Below are 14,597 nucleotides of genomic sequence, written 5' to 3' on the forward strand. Positions count from 1 at the left end.
TTGATTGCATCACATTTTCAAATCCTACCAAATTCACAGAACATGCACTAAATGTATAACTTGGTGTTTTTAAGATAGTAGTAATCAAGGAATCTAAAGCTGTTGTAAACCAATTTTTTTTCCTTGCCCTTTCCCTCAAAAAAATATACTTAACAGTAAAGGAAAGAAAATTAAGATTAATAATTTTTTTATTAACACTTTTTTTTAATCAAAACATTTTGATTTAAAAAGAGCTGTTTTTGGGAAAACTATTTTTCCAATGAATCTCATTTGGCTAACGCTTCACATATCTTCTAGTTAATTTGCAGATATAGTGAGGCAAAGGTAATGTGTAATAACAAGGTTAACATCACTCTACACGAAGAGGAAGCGTCAATCGTGAAAGAAAATAATGAACTTGGCTTCTAACAGGATTGAATATTTCAGTTCATTTTCAATTAGCATCAACCTGTCTCAAAGGGAATTTTTTTTTCCCTTTGGGTGCTTGGCACATAACTGGCCATGGGACAACTGACATGTCACACAATTCCAAAACGTTAACTCCCTTAATTTTTGTTCAATCCTAATGCGGAAAACACTTTCTTTGATTAGTTTTTTACACACGATGGTAGGAATCCTGTGCGTAATTATTGGGTATACTCCCTGTATACATACCAGGGTTGTTTTGTTTATAAACACAGGACTGTCATTTCAACTTTTTCTGGGGGGGGGGGGGGGCAAAGAGCATGTTCTCAATGTACGCATATATATATATATATATATATATATATATATATCATTTTTAGTGTATTTTCAAAAGCCAGGAGGGGGCAACGGCCCGATCCCCCAAATGACGGCCTGTAAAAACAACCCCTTCAAAAAATTAAATAAAAGTGGTCTAAACATAATTTTTTTTTCCTTGAAAAATATCATATTGGTTCATTACTAGCCAAAAAAATTTTCATTCTCACCACATTTTATATTCTTAGGGTACAATCTGATGGTTTCTTTAAACGGCATGAAGTTGTTTTCTTCCAAAGTCTCATAAAAGTGGCTTGAATATATATATATATATAATTTCATATGAAGTATCTTAGTTATTTAAAGTTATATACAGAAGCCAAAATCATCAGTCTCATTCTTACCACATTTTCTAACCTTTGGCTCAATTCTGATGTGCTCTATCTTTAGCGAATTCATTAATAAGCATCATCACATCTAAATGTAGTGGTGTATTATCTTTCAGGGTTGTTTTTGCTTTGCTTTTTTCCTTCACAAAGAAGCAGCAACAGTAGTGACACCATCTTGCCAGGGGCACAGGGGTGGTCCAATAAGACAATAATCCAATAAAGACCAGTGTACACACTAGTATTTACTTTACCTCACTGACATTTTCATTTTCTTTCCCATAAGAAGTAGCACAGGATCTCACACTGTATATCACCCTGTTTTAATATTCAATAATTTATTTTTATACTTTTACCATTAAGCCAAGTTAATCAAGGTTCTACTGTATAGTAGTCACAGATTTATGAAAAATAATCAGCTATATGCAGGGTGATTATAATTTGAAGTTTTAATTCTTAGTTTTTTTAGTTATAATCACCCCGTATATTGTAAATCATCGCTAATTAATCTGCATTATTTATGCTTCATTGAATACATTATATTCACCTGCTTTTTATAGCAGTTTTTGCAAAATAGTTTTTTTTAACTAAGCATACTGAAAGTAATTGGAGAAAAAATCTTTATATTATACAATTAATAATAACACACACATCTAGAATTTTCAAACTCAAGGTAAGTCATTGCATTATGCAAAAAACAAATTGTAAAAGTTGGTTTTTGTTAAAATGTAAGAAATATTTATCGATTAATTAATATGTACATTACATTAATAAACATTTTATTTTAATGATTTTTCAGAAATTTTATTGTTTTTAATGTTAATGCTATTTAAACCAAAAAACCGGTTTAAGCCCAAAAAACCTGGTTTTTTGGTTTTTAAAAACTGGTTTTTGGTTTTTTTACTAACCCTGATACATACACATCTTTTCCAATTCCACCTATGTTGAAGACTGTTTTTCATTTTATGTATAATGAACACTTTTTGTAGTTAACTGTCATACCTTCATTAATGACACTCTTTAACATTTCACCCATATAAGAATTATTTGTTATAAACTGGATTTTTTTTCATTATAACAGACAACCTTCAAATCCCCCCCCCCCCCCATTCCATGCTGAATTGATAGATGTGTCATCATCATCATTTCAGGATGTTTCTTTGTTTCCAATTGATTGTATGATGAATACTATGAAGAAATACAGTTGGTTTGCTGTGGTTTCCCAACTTCTGGTGCAAATACAAGCTAACCTCCCAGTTAGGAAAATCTTGCCACACTGCAAATGGCAGGCCTATAGCGTACTTCTAGGTATACTTTACTATATAATCAGATGAAACTCAATCTTTACAGAAAGAAATATGAAACATCCAAATTTTATAAATAACACCTTTAATTATAATTTTCTTCTTTTTGATTGGGGGGCAGTGATGATAGACATTTAAATGGAAGGAATATCATTTGATTTTTTTTTTGTTTCTAGAACATATATTTATATATATCTGATATTTATCGCATTAATATTTTTTTTTGTGTGAAAAATTATGTTATATAACCATGATGGTCGAACTGTATATGTAGAGCCTCTATGGCTGTCTTGAAAAGGCGGATGTGCCTGTCATTCTGGATTCCGCAGAACCTCATTTCCCTCTCAGTCATGGAAACAATATGACGTAAGTCTTTATAACCCGCTTTTCTCAGACACTTCTCATAAATGGGAAGTCCAATTGATATCAGCCAGTCTGTCATGCTGTCATAATTCGCTGAAATGACTGGCTCACAGCAAGAATCTGCCAGGAAATCATTAGGAACCTGGAAAGAAAAGCGACAAGTTTTAAGCCCTAAAAAATATCCACACTGTTGAAACATGAAGCACGTCCAACGGTGCCACTTTCTGTGTGAGTAGATGGTTCTTTTAATTAATAATTATTGTGGTGTAAAAATAATTTTGATATTTTTAATGAAGTGAAAAACCTCAATGTAACAATACTCTATGGCACAGGTTGTGAACTGGTGTTCTGCTGAACTCTAGGGTTCCGTAACAGCTGTTTTGAGGCTCAGCATGATCAAATGCCATACCATAGAACCCTTTAAAATCCTGGAACCCTCAGAGAACTTTCAAAGTAGAAAACTTTCTTGGTACTGATACTTCCAAAGCTGTTCTTTGTTTTGAGTTTTGATGAGATAGTGTCGTTTGAAAAAAAAATCTAGACCACTTGGAGGACTAACCTAGAGAGTGAAAGCATGTGAGTGATCAAAAGCATGACCTGGTGAGAGTGATGGAAGAAAATAGCGACTTAGAGGGTGCGAAAGAGCTCGTAAGAGTGACTTAGACACAGGCATATCTACGGTGTGGCATAGTAGGCTGTAGTTCCCAGGGTAGCTAATTTGGAGGAATGAATAGTAAAAAAACTAGACTAGAATGGGTGAATGGTGTCAAAATTTGTATAGCCACAGCGATAAATCTGCCTCTTGAGGGGGGGGGGGACAGGCAAAGCCCTCATTGGAGGGCCTAAAATTATGTAGGCTAGCTCTTGTCAATTGCTTGAATTTTTGTGTGGACAAATAAAACATTTGCCAAAGCAGAACCTGCTATTTATCATACTTGGTCTGATTATCACGGAGTGCCTCTATTCACCACAAAAAGTGCCCATACTTTTCAGCCCTATGTGTCAAGATATCCCTGGGGCAATTTATTAAAGAATCTGGCAATCTTTTCTTTCAGCGAAAAAGCAAAATGGGTGGAACAACACTTAATGCTTTATAACAAATGAATAATCTCTGTTGAAAAGCACCATTATAAAAATGTAGGGTTAAAAGCGGTTCCATTTCAGTTAGAAAACAATTGCTCTTGTTGGTGTAGTGGTGCCATTGTTGTAAACATATGCAAAGAACTTAATGCAACATGCATGCTCAATCTACATTTGAGCACACATCTTTGGCTATGTTTCATCATGATGTCTAAGTTTAGGAATTTCTGGTAACCCTACTTTATCGCTTTTGCATATTGAGTGCAAAAATAATAATATTGTTGGATTGGAATCCTCTGCTGATGAAATACTAAACATCAGCCTGCATAAAAAAACCTGCTGAGCTGAATACTTTATTTTATTTCTGTGATATCCAAGGATACTTTTTTCCAGTTAAGAGGAGCCTTCTCTTTTATTTTACTTGCACAGACCTTTTGTTCCTCTTTGCGCAGAATTTTCATATCTGTGCAGACTAAGAAAATAACATACCTTATATAATACAGAGAATTTTTTCTGTGAAGCAAACATATCTGTTTACACAAAAACATTCTCAGACTCTAAACGTCTATAGTTTGTAAACTTATTCACCATGAAAAAATGGTGCCTTTCGTAGTCACTTTTGTGTGTAACCAATAAACGAGTAAAAGTAAAATTTTATCAGCAAAAATATGCCTTCTGGAAAAAATATTGAAAATAACTATTTATATATATACTGGATTATATATACAGTATTCTATTATATAGCCAACATCATCAAACTGGAACTTATGCTCTCACCTATCAAATAAAACTGTTATAATTCTTCGATTGAAATTGGTGACCTATTTTGGATTGATGTGCCACACAAAAAAAAAAACAATTATTCTGATATTAATAAAAAAATTTGAGGAATAATATTTGTTAAATTATTGAGTTTGCTTCAAAATTTTAACTTTTTTTTGTTTGTTGTAAAATAACACAAGTAAAATTCTGAAAGAGGAATCAGACGTCTTTGGTTTCTTACAATTGTTGTCAAATATTACCTAGACCAGAATCAAAGTGGTTGTGGTTTTGGTCTGAATCTTCTTTTTAAGATTTCTTGTGTTATTTCACAAAAAACAACTGGAAGAAAATTTTGAGGCAAAAACTCAATAATTTAACAAATATTTCTCAAAAAATATTTATTAATATCATCACCATATTGTTTTTATCATGCGATACATCAATCAAAAACCAGTCACCAATTTCCGTCATAGAATTTTATTTGATAGATGACAGCAGCAGTACCAGTTCTATGATGTTCCCTGCATGTAATGTAATATTGTACTGTACATAAGTAGTTATTTTCAACTCTTTCTAGAAGGCGTATTTTTGGTGATAAAAATTTATTTTTTATTTTTTGCTGGCTTCAAGAGAGACAGGGAAACAACTTTCTAATTTGAAGCTGGATGGCAGGCGGAGGGGGAGGTATAAATAAATTTCATAATTTCTTTATTAAATTTTTTTTTTTTCATTTGAACAGCATTTAAAATGATTGGCGAAATCATTTGAACATTTTTTTTCTAATTGAAAGTCGTTTCTAAAACCAACGATTCAGGAAATAGCTATTGGACAATAATAAGAGTGGACACTCTGCACGTAACACACACTCATAATACACTGCCCATAAAAAAATTGTGGTTGTTTTATTTCAAATATGGATAGAGCTCAATATATCCTGTTATGTTTATCATACTCCTTTTTAAACGTGTCAATTGTGTTAGAATTGACGACCCTGTAGGTAAGCCATTCCATTTAATAAGAAAATCTCTCTGCGACACCACAATAGAGAACTATAGAACTACCCCTTACTAAACGACACTTGGTGTCTCCTTGTCGAAGCAGTTGATTGACGGTGTATAAATAACTCGTGTTCCATCCTATCCATCTTGTTAAGAATTTTAAACACTTCGATCAAATCCCCCCAACACCTGTGTTCCTCCAATTTATACATATTCAAGAAATCGAGTGTCTCTTCATAGCTCAAGCCTTCTGTGCCAACAATAGCACTCGTAGCTCTTTTCTGCACCCCCGCCCGTCAATCAAGTGTGTATGTCCCTTTGCAGGTACGGTCTCCAAAACCTTAGGCCATACTCCAGAACTAAGACCCGGATTATTATTTATATTTCTTAATTATGATTATTTCTTCCCCGGATTATTTTTAATTTATATTTATAATCCCGGATTATTTTTTATATTTCTGTCGTTCACGTTAGCTCGTCTTCGACGGTGACGTTTGCGTCATTCGATTGTAAAAGACGAGTTAGTTCAATAGTGGAAACGAAAATTGATCGTAACTCGGATTGCGCACGCAAACTCAAATTGCTCAGCGTTGCTTGTTAAACATCCCGTGCTGATAAATATGCGATGGGAACGCAACCAAGGCTGTACCTTGATCTAAAACTATTCTCCAGTGGATGGGCTCGTAACTCTCATACATACATACATGTATTATTTGTCGAACGATAGATGCCATCATCTCAGTCTGTCCGCGCGAACGACGACGACTGTATTGACAGTGGGAGTTGACTAACGGTAATGTTTCCCTGAGGCGAATCCGACTGACAACTGAATCATGTCTCGCAATTTTCGATGTTCCGCTCTTCCAACGCCGTCGTCCATTTTCCCAGAGACTACCACTTCGTTTCATGTGGATTTTAGTTAGGATATTGCGGTATTAGTTCCTTAAACAGTTGGAGGGAGGGCTTTTCATGTAAATTCAAGGCTATGTAAATAGGAGTCTTGAGAGAGAGACGGTATTCACTTCGTCTCCCTTCGGGAGATCAGGAAGCCCCCGGAATCGCTACTGCGGAAGGTTACCGAAAACCACCGGAGCCGAAATGTTATCCTGTTGCGATAGCTCATTTTCGAGGGCAACGGATGCTAATGAGTACACGGTTGTGTTCTCCAACCGCAGTGATGCAGGACTTTAAGAAGAGATGCACATTCTCTATCTCACCAGAGATTCGCCTTAATATGTTCGTCTTTTAAGTTGGAACATCATTTTCAACACCTCAGCACAATACGGTATAAAGCCGAATCTTTCTCTCTTCACCTATGTATATTTCTTGGTGAAATATTACTTCGTGGATACTAATTCAAAGGCGGGATTTGGTTACATATCTCCATTTTTGAAAAGATCTGTACCATCGAATGAATTTGATCAGAATGGTCAACCTTCGGTTTACGAACGTCCCGATTTGCCAATTTGGTTTACGAATAGCAAAAAATGATTCGGTTTGCGAACACGCAAAATGGTCTAAATCCCGATGGAAGCATATCTAAAAAGTCTGAGATTACAACTATTTTTACCGACAGAATTTGGTCGAAGAATTATATATGCATCGAAATAAAATTTCCTCCACCAAATACGGCCCCTTTTGTCCAGCCCACGGATCTCAGCAAGTCATTTCAAACTTAATGAAGGTCTGACGAAAATAACTTTTTTTTTAACCTTTTTTACAATCACTAGCGTAATAATACGTCCAGACACCAGTGGAATCAAACAAGTTCTTTGTGTTTTCTTTCCTCTCTCTTCATCATCGTGAAGCTTTATAGAAACCCTATCTCTGAGGAAGTTGCCTTTTCTTTCCCTCACTTTTTTCTATACTCCTTAATGATTTCCCCCACACACATATAATGTATCTTCCTACTATACATATAAGAGCGGAAAAGAACACGTAAGGAGGAAAAATTGACTTTGAAAATCCTCTCTTATCTACCTTCTATATTACACTTTTTTCTTTTGTGTATTTTTCTTTCTTTTTCTACCTCCAAAGATCTCAGACTAGGGAGACTGAGTCAAAGATGTAGGGCTATGGTAAGGCCTGAGATGCTTGCGGGAAAAAGAAAATTTTTATTCCTATATATATATATGATTAAGGAGTATAGAAAAAATATATATATATGTATTTATGTATGTATTCATAAAACGTGCCCACTTTTTTTTCCTGATAGGGGCACATTCTCTTTTATTTCACCTGCACGATCTTTATGCGGAGGCCTTCCGCTATAGCTGGCGTTGCCTGTTGTTTCTGTGCGAATAGAGTTTCGATATCTCCATATCTTATCGTAAGGACAAAATAGCTTCTTTATACAATATAGGGAATTTTCCTCTTTTTCCTCAGCAAAAAAACTCTGTTTACACGGAAGCGTTCTCAGTCATTCTTAGGCTCTAAACGTCCATTAATGTCCATCTTTGTAAACTTATTCACCGCATGAAAAAATGATTGTGCTTTTCTTAGTTATTTTTTGTCTATAACCAATAAACGGGTAAAAATAAATTTTATCAGTAAAAAGGTGCCTTGTACCGTAGAAAATATTGGAAATTAGTATACAGTTCAGAAGTGATTCTCAACATCTAGGGTCATATATTCCCTAGTGCTCCTGTGATATTCTAAGGGATGCACGAGGGAAATCAGATGAAAGGGGGAGACACGACAATTGGCGGAAAGGGCCACAAAGAACTGTGACGAAATAAGGCTCATTTCATACCCTGCACCGCCCAAGCTCTATCGACCACTGTCAATTTTAACCATTGCCCGGATGAGGAGCTGGGCGGTGTCGGGTGCTTTATTATGAATACATAAAGAACATGAAATAAATAAAACATATATATTTAAAAAAAAAGTAGATACAGATTTTAAAAAATTGCAATGAAAAAACTTATGGGGCCCTTTCATATACTTGAAAGGCCCTTGTTGTTTTCTGTGGCCAGGCGCCAAATCTTGAACCACGTCATGTCTTCTCTTCCAGGCTTGGTTTCTCGGGTGAACCCTCGTGGCCTGGCCAGGTTCTGGACCACGTCGTCTCTCCCAGGCTTGGTGGCTCGGGTAAGCCCTCTACCGTGGCCAGGCCAGGTCCTGGACCGCGTCGTCTCTTTCGGGCTTGTTGGCGCGGGTGAGCCCTCTACGATTTACTATTATTTATATATTTATTTCTGTGTTCTGTATTTTAATCAATTCTGGGGAATCGGTTGCTTTCATTAATTCTGAGTTTTCATCAATTTGATCCGGAATTATTATTTTTTCATTCATTCTAGAATTATTTCTTTCATTAATTCTGGAATGAATCGTTTTTCAAAGTTTGCAACCATTTTCTGAAAATGATTGGGGGGGGGGGGGCATGAGGGCATGACAAAAAGCTTCGATGGTCAAGTGTGGCCCGCGGGCAATGCGTTGAAGACCCCGTCCTATGGGCCCACGAACCCGAGCGACAGCCAAAGGAGGCCCCTCAGCCACTCCCCGGCCCCAGAAGTTCCCAGGTTGTTTTATTAAAACCAAAATAGAATAAATTTAACATGGCGACAGCGCCTTTGAACATTTTTGTTTGAAATTCGGATATACAGTCGAATCCCATTATAACGAACTCAAAGAGACCGGAGAAATCACTTCGTTATAACGAAATTTCGTTATAATGGAATTTCAGGTTGCTTGCATTGTTCTTATGTAAACTTATTTGAGGGATTAGAAAACTGTTCGTTAAAACGAGATTTTCGCTATAACGATATTCGTTAAAACGGGGTTCGACTGAATACAAATACAAATTTCAAGTTCTTGGCCCGATATTCTTGTTAGTTATTTCTTGTCGGCCACTGTGTACTTGGCTGGATTGCCGTCGATTCTGTTGGGCCACATCCTTACAGTTACTGTCCTTGGCTGGGTGGCACGGGTGAGCCCGTCGGTTCTGCATGGCCAGCCCAGGTGCTGATCCACTTCTTTTCAGTCGCTTTCCCTGATTAAAAGACACACACTATCTCGTTAACACTCAAAATAAGTAACCGTTTTGTGAGTGTGAGTAACAAGAAAGTTTTTTTTCTTTGAAAGCTCTTCGGGTTCCAGGATTTTCAAGGGTTCCGTGGCATTTGATCATGTGGAAATTAAAAAAAAAAGCTGTCACGGAATCCTGGGGTTCCACAGTACACCAACTGGAAACCCATGGCGTAGAGATATGGTTTTTTAACCCTTTCTGTCTTTTTCGAATGAGGATTCTTGTCCTGCATATGTATGTGACCCTTACCGGACGCCGTGTTTACTTGAAAAATGTTTAAACCAGAATACGTGATTTGTTTTCTCTTTGAAGTTGATTTGTAATGAAATTTGAAAAGTGGTGGAGTTTATTCCGCGTATCTGTGTGTAATCGTCTCCGCAGAGCATAATTAGAAAGAAAACAAATCTTTATTAATAATGCGGGGTGTCCCATGGGGGTAATAGTTTAAAATTTTAGAAAAATTGAATTAATTAGTATATTGAAATGTGGTATGCGAAAAAGATTATTTTTATCGAGAGGATTTTTTTTTTTGGTTGAGAAAAAAATTAGTTCGATTTGTTGTCTATAGAGAGTGCTGCACGAAAGCGAATCATTGGAAATATGCAAATCAGAGTCCTATAAAATGCAGGGTGTACGATTTGCATCTCATTTCTGAATTTTCCTGTCATAAGGTTTTTTTATGTTGATGACATTAGTGATAAAGCACTGTAAAGTTGCTTTACCTCAGCCACAAATCGCCGCCTGAATCTTGACAACCTATTCGGACACAGAAGAGATTGAAGAAAGGTTCAGTTCTAGAATTTTGTGAATTGCTTTCTTGCAGTGTCATCTATCGACAAAGATTTTAACTAAATATTTTTCTGCACCAGGAAAAATCTCCTTTTATAAGAACAACTTTTCCGCATTGAAATATACTAATTCCTTCAATTTTTAAACTTATTACAAATTTATGACCACCCTGTATTTCAAAAAGAAAAGGGCCCCCGTAAAAGTGAAAAGCATTTCGGAACTTAACAAACTTTAGAAATTTCGTACAGTAGCATTTTTCCTCACATAAATATGAAAAATTATTTCAATATTTCTTGTATATGCGAGAATATTTTTTCAGAGAAAAAATTGAAAATTATGTCGTCTGTCGAAAAGGTTCCGAATATTTCTTACACGTATATGTATGAAGAAATCGCAAAATCATCATCAACATCATGGTGAAACATTTTTCATTTCAATACGCGTGTCATTAATTAGGATAAACATCACCATCATCAACATAACCGATTACGAAAACTTCAAAAATCCTATCGTTTAGTTCATTCCATCATTAATTAGATTATTTTTCTGATCGCGTCACGAAAAATTAACTGCAAAAGCGTTCTTTTTCCTCTCAGAAGTAGAATGAAAGCAATTATTTAAGCCTCCGAATTATTTACGAGAAAATGCCCGATATTAATTCGACAGTGTTTCTACGTCCATTCGAGGCAGGAAATCACACATTCCTAGTAATATGTCTAAGAGAGAAAAAAGTAAAAGAATCTCGTATCTTTTTTGATAAAATATTCACAAAAATGTCAGATCCATCGCAAAAGTTGCGAGACTTTCCAAAGATGAGGAAACAACGGAGAATTTTCTTTTTCGAAATGCGAATGGAAATAATTATCCGCATTAGTTTTATTGAAACGGGAGATTGTTCTCATTCAATTCGTCAAAGATCGGCTCATTTTCGTGAAAAAGATTTAAAAAATTGAAACATATTTACATAACGTTGTGAATATTTCTTCTGTAGCTTCGGTACCTGCTCCAATTGCAGCTCGCGAATTATCTTAGGCATTTAAATTAAGTATAAGATAACATCGATTCACTAATAATTCTTTTTGGCTTCCTCATTCGTTATTATCTGATTACGCAAAAGCAAAACCGGAGTTTTATTCTTCACTCACACGTTTGAATTCGTTGGCACAAGTCATTTATCAAGGATTAAATTTAATGAAGGAACTAATCTTTTTGTTAAAAAAAATTGATTCAAGTGTCGGGTGATGACAAAACTGGTAATCTCTTTCTTTTGCTAGAACTATTTTCAAGATGTTTTCGGGCGTTTTTACAATCTGTGTTATCGTATGGAGAAAAGTACTGTATCTCTCTTTTTTTTCTTCTTCGTGTTAGGGGTCGTTCAATTATTATGTCAGTATCGATGGGGGGGGGGGGGAAGGGTTCTGATGTGCTCACTTTTGATGACAAGGGGGGAAGGGGGGTTAGGATGATGCTTACGTCATCAACCACCCTTTATGAAGGTATCAAATATTCTAAATGGCATTTTATTCGGTGTTCCGAAAACGGAAAGCCTTTCGATAGTTATTGGGCACCTGAACTAACATTCTCCCTATTGATAAATCCCCTACAGAGCCACTTTAGTGATCTCTAAATGTTTCACGGATCCTTCAAGTGATGTGGAAATGCGCCACGCATCAAGTGATCCGTAATTATGTCTCGGATCACTCAAGCAATCTGGGAATGTTCCGCGGGTAACTTGAGTGATGTAGAACCGCACCGGGGGGGGGGGGCGCTTAAGTGCTGTAAAACTCTGTCACATATCACTCAAGGGATCTCTAAATGTGCCACGAATTGTTCAAGTGATCTGGAACTGTGTCGCGGGTTACTTAAGTGATCTTTGAATGTGAAAATGATCTTTGAGTCCTACTTCATTGATCTGAAAATGTGCCATGGGTCACTTAAATGCTCTGGAATTGTGCCACGGGTCATTTAAGTGATTTGCAAATGCGCCGCTTAGTTAATTTTTACAAAATTAGGTTTGGGGGGGAGGGCAAGGGTTTACTATATATGGCTTAAAGGATGGGTCGCAATGAATTTCTTGAAGAGAAATTTTGATTTGTTACCCTTCAAATAGCATTGAAATTAACATAAATTTATTATAATAACATAGAAAGGTATTTTCTTTCGAAATTTTAATTAAAAAAAAATTTGTATTAAAAAATGTAAAAAATATTTTTTTTTCGTCTGGGGAGAGAGGCGCATGAGCCCCATACACCCCCTCCCGCGTACGTTTCTGATTCCACCAATATGCGTTAGGAAGTAGGGGTAGTGCTGACGAAATTTTGCTGAAAAGGGGGGGGGTCAAAAATGGCTAAAAATTTGCTGACGTAATACTTGAACGGCCCCTTATACATTACGGGAAATTTGCACTTTTTGATTAACCGTACATCACACACAGCATATGTATGAAGAAATCGCAACATCATCAGTATCATAGCGAAACAAACAATTTTTATCTAAATACGCGTAACATTAATTAGACGCGCCCATCATCATCATAATCGATTACGAAATCTTCAAAAATCCTATCATTTTGTGCATTCCATCATTAATTAGATTCTTTTTCTACGCGCGTCCCGAAAAACTAAGTGTAGAAGCGTCCTTTTCCTCAGAAGAAAAAGAAAGCAATTATCTTAGCCACCGAATTATTTATGAGAAAATTCCTCAAATTAATTCGACGATGTTTCTACGTCCATGTGAGGCAGAGAATCATACATTTCTAGCCGTTACAAGAGAGAGAGAGAGAAAGAGAAAATCCCGTATCTTTTTTGATAAAATATTCACAAAAATGTCAGATCCATCGCAAAAATTACGAGAATTCTCAAACATCAGGAAACAACGAAGAATTTTTTTTTTTTTTTTTTTTTTGCGAAATGAGTCAATTCAAATGCGAATCGAAATAATTATCTCCCCCCGTATTAGTTTAATTGGAAAGACGAAATTGTTCGCATTCAATTCGGCGAAGATCGGCTCATTTTCGGCGAAAAAAGATTAAAAAAAATTGATACATATTTACATAACGTTTATACGGTGAAATTAGTTTCTTTTGTGCTTGTGGCTTCGGTATCTGCACCAATTACAGCAACGAATTATCTCTTATCCGTTTAAATTAACTATAAGATAACGTTGATGAACTAATACAGCAGTTATTCTTGTTTTTAAGCTTCTTTACTCATTACTATCCAATACGCAAAAAAGCAAAACGGTGTTTTATTCTTCATTTACACGTTTGAATTCGTTGACACAAATCATTTATCAAGGATTAAATTTAATGAAGAAACTAATCTTTTCGTCCGAAAAAGGAAGAAAATTAATTCAAGAAAAGTATCGAGGGATGACAACAAAACTGGTAATCTCTCTTTCACTAGAAATGTTTTTAAGATGTTTTCAGACGTTTTTACCATCTGTGTTACGTACGGAGGGGAAAAAAGTAGGCTGTATCTCTTTCTCTGTTTTCTTCGTGTTATACATTACGGGAAATTTGCATTTTTAGCTCTTTTTTTTTTTTCTTTTCTGTCAGGAAATCGGAAAAGCGAAGTCTAATGTTTTACGTTATGTCCGGGATAACACCATTATTCAAAACTAGAGAGACAGAGAGGGTTGTGTGTGAGACTTTTTTTCTGGAAAATGCGGACAAAATGATGTACTGAGAGAGAAGAAACATGCGAGAGAGAGAAAAGTTTTCTATCCCGAAAAAGTAGGGTTTTTTTTCGCTTTGAAAAGTCGATACATTCTTTGGTCTTGTGTGTGATGTTCGACTGATACCTGCTTTCATTTTTTATGTTATTTTCCGATAAATATCTGAAGCGTGAATTGTTGGTGCAGCCTTAAAAGAAAGTAAAAAAAAAAAAGGAGCACAATTCAGTTTTCGTGTCAACCCAACCAAGCACGAAATTCGAATAAAGGACCACAGGTATGTTCCTTCCACCTATCTACATACGATGCCTCCATCGTTGCTGCATTTGCATTCTTTTCAATCAATATATTAGGCCTTTCTCAAAATTTCGAGAAGTATAATAAACAAAGGGAGTTGAGAGAGATCAGTCAATTGCAATTTTAGAACATGTAACGCTCAGTCCATGGCCCGGGGGTCAAGTTTGTTCTTCGGAGTCATCTGATGTGGCCCGGTGAT

At 35.9% G+C, this 14,597-nt stretch overlaps 1 protein-coding gene across 1 annotated transcript in view; it reads right to left on the reverse strand.

The window, feature by feature from the left end:
- Nucleotides 1-2,538: 2,538 nt before the first annotated feature.
- Nucleotides 2,539-14,597, reverse strand: part of LOC149075417 (SAM and SH3 domain-containing protein 1-like) — a 315,786-nt gene continuing 303,727 nt past the window's right edge. The window contains exon 16 of the mRNA XM_089242704.1: nt 2,539-2,915. Within this exon, the coding sequence (XP_089098830.1) occupies nt 2,646-2,915 (270 nt within the window). The 3' untranslated portion in view covers nt 2,539-2,645. The remainder of the gene's footprint in view (nt 2,916-14,597) is intronic.

This window comes from Pholcus phalangioides, unplaced genomic scaffold (genome assembly GCF_987345545.1).
Source record: "Pholcus phalangioides strain wild (caught in Gottingen) unplaced genomic scaffold, Ppha-v1.0 ptg000015l_1, whole genome shotgun sequence".
Taxonomy (NCBI): domain Eukaryota; kingdom Metazoa; phylum Arthropoda; class Arachnida; order Araneae; family Pholcidae; genus Pholcus; species Pholcus phalangioides.